This window comes from Hyaena hyaena, unplaced genomic scaffold (assembly GCF_003009895.1).
Source record: "Hyaena hyaena isolate Hyena2069 unplaced genomic scaffold, ASM300989v1 scaffold_2594, whole genome shotgun sequence".
Taxonomy (NCBI): Eukaryota; Metazoa; Chordata; class Mammalia; order Carnivora; family Hyaenidae; genus Hyaena; species Hyaena hyaena.
The window spans coordinates 12461-21310 of NW_024083208.1; the positions used below are offsets into that span (position 1 = coordinate 12461).

Genomic DNA, 8850 nt, shown 5'->3' on the forward strand with positions numbered 1-8850 from the left:
AAAGATTTGGCTACTAATGCTTGCATCTTCAAATTTTACTCTCTGGGGCAAAAAATAATTTGCTGTGTTCTTTTTTCCAAAATAGAAATGTTCAATTATGTACTTAAGAACTGGATTTTAAATACTACAAAAAAAAAAAAAAAAAGCTTCTTGTTCTTTATTTGACTTACTATTATATCTGCCTTCAGGAAAATTACATCAATGCACCATGGAAAATGATACTCAAACATCAACTGATTTCATTTTATTGGGATTGTTTCCAGCATCAAGATTTGGCGTGTTCCTTTTTGTTCTCATTTTTCTCATTTTTCTAATGGCTCTGTTTGGCAACCTGTCCATGATTCTACTCATCTTCCTAGACACCCGTCTCCACACACCCATGTATTTCTTACTTAGTCAGCTCTCCCTCATTGACCTAAATTACATCTCCACTATTGTCCCCAAGATGGCTTCCAATTTTTTGTTTGGAAACAAGTCTATCTCCATCATTGGGTGTGGTTTTCAGAGTTTCTTCTTTATGGCTTTAGCAGGTGCAGAAGCATTGCTTTTGATATCTATGGCTTATGATCGATATGTGGCTATTTGCTTTCCTCTTCACTATGCCATTCGTATGAGCAAAAAAGTGTGTGTGTTGATGATAACAGGGTCTTGGATAATGGGCTCAATCAACTCCTGTGCCCACACTGTGTATGCCCTCCATATCCCTTATTGTCGATCCAGAACCATCAACCATTTCTTCTGTGATATCCCGACCATGTTGACTCTGGCCTGCATGGACACCTGGGTCTATGAGTACACAGTGTTTGTCAGCACAACCCTCTTCCTTGTGCTTCCTTTCATTGGCATTGCATGTTCCTATGGCCGAGTTCTCCTTGCCATCTGCCGTATGCACTCAACAGAAGGGAGGAAGAAGGCCTATTCGACCTGCAGCACCCACCTCACTGTGGTGACTTTATACTATGCACCCTTTGCTTACACTTATCTACGTCCAAGATCGCTGAGATCTCCAACAGAGGACAAGGTTCTGGCTGTCTTCTACACCATCCTGACTCCAATGTTCAACCCTATCATTTACAGCCTGAGAAACAAGGAGGTGATGGGGGCCCTGAGAAGAATGGTTCAGATAATCTGCTTTTTGAAAACGTAGACAAAGCTTTTTGCATATGCACCCAATACTTGGGTACACGTCCCTTCATCTGTGTACAGTAATATAAAATACTATTTCATTACTGGAGCATAAGGGCTAGAATCACAAGAAAATTACTCATGTCTGGACAAAATTGTCTCTCAAATATAGATATAATTATAAACCTCTGTTTTATCTTTATGGTGCTTTTCCTGATGAATTTCAAATGCACTCATGTTTTGTTAATAAGCCCTGAATGAAAATGGTTCTTTTTCATGTGGAAATGAAAATTTAAACTGTTTAAATGAAGTTTTCATTCAGCATAACAGTTCTACTGAATGTCTAGATCTAATTAAAGTCAGAAAACTTTTTTTTCTTCTCATTTTAACCTCGTAACTTATCTGTGTATGTTACTTTTTTTTTCCACTGTAGGCTAACTTGGCTTTAGAAAGATTTAGGTGAGATTTCATCAGGGATTCTAAATTCCTAGACCATTCTGAATAAACTGTAACAAATTTATGCTCCTTTTATGAAAATGAAACCTAGGAAGGTGATTTCATCTCAGGTATTCTTCAAGATCAAGTATAAAAACATGGATGTGCCATAAGAGATCAAGAAATATTGAGGTTACTAGTAATCTGAGTGGGTCGCAATTTGAGTGTAGCTATTAGGAATTAGGAATTTCGAGGACATTTCCATAACCACACCGCACACTTATCACATACTCAGTAGCCTCTGTTATCCTTGTATTATATCATGCCTTTCATAAGTTATTTTATTTTCCATTCACTACACTTCAACGTTTTACTGAAATAGGTTGGGAAAATATCACTTCTACACACCAATTCTAACCATTAATAAATCACTTTTCTAAACAGGTCCCACTATTAATTTTAAAAAAAAATTAAGCTCAAGTGAACTTCCTGTTCAAGTAGAGTGCTAACACTACTCAACAGTGGTAAGTGAAGAATGCTCTTTACTTTCCCAGGTTTGACAGACAGGAGGTAGGCCATAACTTGCATAATTTATGGGTACAATACAAAAATACGAGGCGTCTTGTTTAAAAAGCAGGAAAGCGCCCCATCCTTTATGCTTAAATATAAAGATTTTTTCTTCAAAATTAATTTCTTATCTATCAAATGCAATACATATGACCAACAGTATTTTATCACAATTTTATTTTCATTTTTTCAATATTTAATGTTTATTTGTTTTTGAGAGACAGAGAGAGAGTGTGAGCAGGGGAAGGGCAGAGAGCAAAGGAGACACAGAATCTGAAGCAGGCTCCAGGCTCTGCGCTGTCAGCACAGAGCCCAACGCAGGACTCCAACTCACCAAATGCGAGATCTTCACCTGAGACGAAGTCGGACACTTAAGTGACTGAGCCACCTGGGCATCCCTATTTTTATCATAATTTTAAATATAATAAATAGTAATACATTGTTCTGTGATATCTTCATTGGAAATAATTTTTGCCTCATTTTTTTCTTCAAGTAGATTTTATCAAAATTTATGACTTTAGGAACTCCATTTTTCTATCCATATAATTGAAAGTGCTGTTAGTTACTGGTGGCAAATGCAAGGTTGCCATTAATTTTGATGGTTTTTAATTTGAGAGGACTCATTATGCTTATGTTACTGGAAGGGTTTGGAGTATTTATAGGCAGTGACAACAGTGGACTGAACTTCTCATACATTATTTCCAAACGTAAATTTTAGTACATGTAGAGTTGATGTTTCTTCAGACGTTTTTTTTTTTTTCCCAGTGAAGAAGTTCTCTAATAAATCAATTTCAACCAATCAATAAATCTGAATTTGCTTTTACATATACATTTAATAAATGTCATTTTAATGAACCTTTCAATTTTCTGGTAATCTGTGAACTTTGTAAAAGATACTGGAAGTCACTTCATGTTTCCAATACCCATTTATTGATTTTATCACTGTATCTTCAATTACAATGTAAACTTCTGTTATCTCTTTTTTTTGCAGGGGGTCTGAAATTTGATATGGAATTTTATTATTTTCATCAATACTATTTCATATTAACTTTTAAATATTTTTAACACTGTTAAGTTGTGTTTCTATTTCTAAACCTCTGGGAATTTTCTTTGCCATGTTGCAGAAGTTTCTAAAAGTAATTTTTGGATGATTTTATTGACTCTCTAACTTCCCAATATATTTCATTGCAATGGCAATGTGTGTACTTTACCTGTGGTATTTCCCTGACAAAGATTCCTACTACTACTAAAGCTCCATACCATTTCCTGTTCAGACACTCAGGCAAAACAGTGAATTTACCAAAGACACAGGATGGGCTTTGGGATGGAAGTGAAAGTCAGCCCTTGCCACACTGTGAGCCACTGCTACTGCCAGGCAGAGCTCCTCTGTCCCCTGGAAGTGGACCCTCTACCTCTGTTGCTGCCTCTGCAGCTGCTGCTGTCACCACTGTCACCAGTCTAGTCCCAGTCCCAGCAGAGCTTACTCCTTGGGGTCCTATGTGTCCTGAACACAGATGTGTGTGTTCATATGAAGAAGCCAGGCTTATTACTCCGAGTGCATGCTGCTGAACCCACCTGTGCAGGTGTTGCTGCTGTGCCGCAATCACATACCAGTGCTGCCACCCAGCATAGCTCCTCTCCTCACATGTACACCCACATATAAAATTATAAAGAGTTCAACTGGCAAACACAGAGCATTAAGCCAAGCAGGTAGCCTTTGGGAGTGTGGGCCCCTGTGCAAGCACACAGATCACACATTCATGAGGCCAGCTTGGAGAAAAGTAAAAAGAGTGAGTAGAAAGGGAATCTTATCATGCAAACTGTGGAAAAAGATATGATGGGAATGTCTGCATTTTTTCCCAGTGGTTATCATTGGAAGTAATCTGAAGAATGTGGAATCGAATAAGGATGCCCAATATAGACTCCTTATCTATTTCAGGCAGTGGATAATGGAGGAAATTGGGGCCCTAGGTCTGCTGTTAGCCCTGAAATACCATGTCCTAACAGAATCCACACCATGCCTCTGGACTTCCAAATCCAGCCCAATGCAGGGCTTTAACTCATGATATGTAACATCATGACCTGAACCTAAGTCACTTAACTGACTCTGCCACCCAGGTGCCCTGTCTCAAAAGATTTAAATGCATCTCCACAGTTGTTAACCACAGAGCAAACTCTGTGTAAGACTCTAATGTAAGAAATATTAGGAAGGGATGACTGACTCCAAGTATATGAACCTGAGACTTTGACCTGTGAATATCACAGAGATTAGTAACAAAAAAAATCATTATCTGTGAATACAACACAGAGGACTTTGGAGGACTTCAGAGAAGTAGCTGGAATTGGAAGTCCAGAGGCATGGTGTGGATTCTGTTAGGACATGGTATTTCAGGGCTAACAGCAGACCTAGGGCCCCAATTTCCTCCATTATCCACTGCCTGAAATAGATAAGGAGTCTATATTGGGCATCCTTATTCGATTCCACATTCTTCAGATTACTTCCAATGATAACCACTGGGAAAAAATGCAGACATTCCCATCATATCTTTTTCCACAGTTTGCATGATAAGATTCCCTTTCTACTCACTCTTTTTACTTTTCTCCAAGCTGGCCTCATGAATGTGTGATCTGTGTGCTTGCACAGGGGCCCACACTCCCAAAGGCTACCTGCTTGGCTTAATGCTCTGTGTTTGCCAGTTGAACTCTTTATAATTTTATATGTGGGTGTACATGTGAGGAGAGGAGCTATGCTGGGTGGCAGCACTGGTATGTGATTGCGGCACAGCAGCAACACCTGCACAGGTGGGTTCAGCAGCATGCACTCGGAGTAATAAGCCTGGCTTCTTCATATGAACACACACATCTGTGTTCAGGACACATAGGACCCCAAGGAGTAAGCTCTGCTGGGACTGGGACTAGACTGGTGACAGTGGTGACAGCAGCAGCTGCAGAGGCAGCAACAGAGGTAGAGGGTCCACTTCCAGGGGACAGAGGAGCTCTGCCTGGCAGTAGCAGTGGCTCACGGTGTGGCAAGGGCTGACTTTCACTTCCATCCCAAAGCCCATCCTGTGTCTTTGGTAAATTCACTGTTTTGCCTGAGTGTCTGAACAGGAAATGGTATGGAGCTTTAGTAGTAGTAGGAATCTTTGTCAGGGAAATACCACAGGTAAAGTACACACATTGCCATTGCAATGAAATATATTGGGAAGTTAGAGAGTCAATAAAATCATCCAAAAATTACTTTTAGAAACTTCTGCAACATGGCAAAGAAAATTCCCAGAGGTTTAGAAATAGAAACACAACTTAACAGTGTTAAAAATATTTAAAAGTTAATATGAAATAGTATTGATGAAAATAATAAAATTCCATATCAAATTTCAGACCCCCTGCAAAAAAAAGAGATAACAGAAGTTTACATTGTAATTGAAGATACAGTGATAAAATCAATAAATGGGTATTGGAAACATGAAGTGACTTCCAGTATCTTTTACAAAGTTCACAGATTACCAGAAAATTGAAAGGTTCATTAAAATGACATTTATTAAATGTATATGTAAAAGCAAATTCAGATTTATTGATTGGTTGAAATTGATTTATTAGAGAACTTCTTCACTGGGAAAAAAAAAAAAAACGTCTGAAGAAACATCAACTCTACATGTACTAAAATTTACGTTTGGAAATAATGTATGAGAAGTTCAGTCCACTGTTGTCACTGCCTATAAATACTCCAAACCCTTCCAGTAACATAAGCATAATGAGTCCTCTCAAATTAAAAACCATCAAAATTAATGGCAACCTTGCATTTGCCACCAGTAACTAACAGCACTTTCAATTATATGGATAGAAAAATGGAGTTCCTAAAGTCATAAATTTTGATAAAATCTACTTGAAGAAAAAAATGAGGCAAAAATTATTTCCAATGAAGATATCACAGAACAATGTATTACTATTTATTATATTCAAAATTATGAGACAAAATACTGTTTGTCATATGTATTGCAGTTATAGATAAGAAATTAATTTTGAAGAAAAAAATCTTTATATTTTAGCGCAAAAGATGGCAGCTCAGGTCGTGAACTCATGGTTTGTGGGTTCATGGGTTTGAGCTTCCTGTCGGTCTCTGGGCTGACAGCTACTGCTCAGAGCCTGAAGCCTGTCTTCAGATTCTTTATCTCCCTGTCTCTCTGACCCTTCCCTGCTCACACTGTCTCTCTCTCTTTCACAACAATAAACAAAACGTTTTTAAAAATCAAAAAATGGTAAACGAGAGGCCTTATATTTTAATTTTGTGCTGTGCCTCATAAATTATCCAGGGTATGATTTACCTCCTCTTTGCCAAACCTGGAAAAGTAAAGAACATTTCTTCACTTACCTCTGATGAGCAGTGTTAGCCATTTACTTGAGCAGAAAGTCCACTTGAGCTGAGAGTTTTTATTAGATAAACAGTGGGACCTGTTTAGAAAAGTGATTTATTAATGGCTAGAATTGGTGTATAGAATTTGACATTCTCCAAACCTATTTCTGTAAATATTTGAAATGTAGGGAATGAAAAATAAAATATCATATGAGACACAGGATCTAATATAAAGATAACAGTGGCTACTGAGTATGTGGGGGGTGGTTATTGAAATGTCCTTGAAATTCTTAATTCCTAATATCTATACTCAACCTGTGATCCACTCAGATTACAACTGATCTCGAAATTTCTTGATCTCTTATGGCATTCAAATCTTTCTACTTGATCTTGAGGAATACCTGAAAAGAAATCATTTTCCAAGGATTCACTTACATAAAAGGAGCATAAAATTGTTATAGTTTATTCAAAATGATCTAGGTCTTTAGAATCCTTGGTGAAGTCTCACATATATCTTTCTAAAGCAAAAATATCCCACAGTGAAAAAAATTACCAACACACAGATAAGTTATTAGTCTGCAATGAAAAGAACAAAAACTTTCTGACTAATTAGATCTAGTCATTCAAGAAATATTTATATTCCTCTTTACATATTTTAGAAAATAATTTTAAAATAGTAGAAATGTTATGCTGAGTGATAACTTCAGTAAAACAGTTTCCATTTTAATTTCCACGTGAAAAAGAACCATTTTCTTTGAAAATATGTTAGCAAAAAATGAGTGCATTTGAAATTCATGAGGAAAAACACCACAAATATAAAAAAGAGGATTATAATTACATATATATTTGAGTGACAATTTCATCTCTCAGAAATGAGACGTGTGTGATTATCTTGTGATTCTAGTCCTCGTGCTCCAATAATAAAATGATATTTTATATAATTACTGTACACTGACAAAAGAACTTATAGCCAAGTCTTGGGTGCATATGCAAAAAGCTTTGTCTACATTTTCAAAAAGCAGATTATCTGAATCATTCTTCTCAGGGCCCCCATCACCTCCTTGTTTCTCAGGCTGTAAATGATAGGGTTGAGCATGGGAGTCAGGATGGTGTAGAAGACAGCCAGAACCTTGTCCTCTATTGGAGATCTAAGCGATCTTGGACGTAGATAAGTGTAAGCAAAAGGTACATAATATAAAATAACCACAGTGAGGTGGGTGCTGCAGGTCGAATAGGCCTTCTTCCTCCCTTCTGTTGAGTGCATACGGCAGATGGCAAGGAGAACTCGGCCATAGGAACATGCAATGCCAATGAAAGGAAGCACAAGGAAGAGGGTTGTGCTGACAAACACTGTGTACTCATAGACCCAGGTGTCCATGCAGGCCAGAGTCAACATGGCCGGGACATCACAGAAGAAATGGTTGATGGTTCTGGATCGACAATAAGGGATATGGAGGGCATACACAGTGTGGGCACAGGAGTTGATTGAGCCCATTATCCAAGACCCTGTTATCATCAACACACACACTTTTTTGCTCATATGAACGGCATAGTGAAGAGGAAAGCAAATAGCCACATATCGATCATAAGCCATAGATATCAAAAGCAATCCTTCTGCCCCTCCTAACATCAAGAAAAAGAAGCTCTGAACACCACACCCAATGAAGGAGANAACATCAAGAAAAAGAAGCTCTGAACACCACACCCAATGAAGGAGAGAGACTTGTTTCCAAACAAAAAATTGGAAGCCATCTTGGGGACAATAGTGGAGATGTAATTTAGGTCAATGAGGGAGAGCTGACTAAGTAAGAAATACATGGGTGTGTGGAGACGGGTGTCTAGGAAGATGAGTAGAATCATGGACAGGTTGCCAAACAGAGCCATTAGAAAAATGAGAAAAATGAGAACAAAAAGGAACACGCCAAATCTTGATGCTGGAAACAATCCCAATAAAATGAAATCAGTTGATGTTTGAGTATCATTTTCCATGGTGCATTGATGTAATTTTCCTGAAGGCAGATAGAAAAGTAAGTCAATTACAAAACAAGAAGCTTTTTTTAGTTGTGTAGTATTTAAAACCTTTCAGTTTTAAGTAAATAATTTAACGTTTCTATTTTGTAAAAAAATTATTTTTGACCTAGACAGTAAAATTTGAATATGCAAGCATTAGTAGCCTAAACTTTGCTAAAAAGTCTTTAATGCTATCATAAAAACATAGTTTCATTAAGAATTTATTAGGATTCATATATTTTACTTCTGTAAAGGTACACAAAATTGCCAAAATCTAATCTTTACTCAAAATACATGCACATAAAATCATTGTAATAGCATACATTGTATAGTTATTTCATGACTGATATTTAGAACCC

At 37.3% G+C, this 8850-nt stretch overlaps 2 protein-coding genes across 3 annotated transcripts; one reads left to right on the forward strand and one right to left on the reverse strand.

Annotated features, from left to right (window-relative positions):
• Positions 1–208: 208 nt before the first annotated feature.
• LOC120227609 (olfactory receptor 2L8-like) lies at positions 209–1147 on the forward strand. Its single transcript, XM_039225688.1, has one exon. The coding sequence runs from the start codon at positions 209–211 to the stop codon at positions 1145–1147; it is 939 nt and encodes a 312-aa protein (XP_039081619.1).
• A 6337-nt stretch (positions 1148–7484) lies between these two features.
• On the reverse strand, positions 7485–8470 carry LOC120227610 (olfactory receptor 2L8-like). Of its 2 annotated transcripts, none has more exons than XM_039225689.1 (2): positions 8157–8470; positions 7485–8124 (listed from the first exon to the last, which is right to left on the reverse strand). In XM_039225689.1, the coding sequence occupies exons 1-2, from the start codon at positions 8468–8470 to the stop codon at positions 7485–7487; spliced, it is 954 nt and encodes a 317-aa protein (XP_039081620.1). The 2 variants fall into 2 exon arrangements, with proteins under 2 accessions (XP_039081620.1, XP_039081621.1); XM_039225690.1 differs by having other exon boundaries at positions 7485–8104; positions 8140–8470.
• Positions 8471–8850: the final 380 nt, after the last annotated feature.

What these genes read in the sequence shown, in the direction of transcription:
- LOC120227609 (XM_039225688.1), top strand. Translation starts at nt 209, where the DNA reads ATGGAAAATGATACTCAAACATCAACTGATTTCATTTTATTGGGATTG.
- LOC120227610 (XM_039225689.1), bottom strand. Translation starts at nt 8,470, where the DNA reads ATGGAAAATGATACTCAAACATCAACTGATTTCATTTTATTGGGATTG.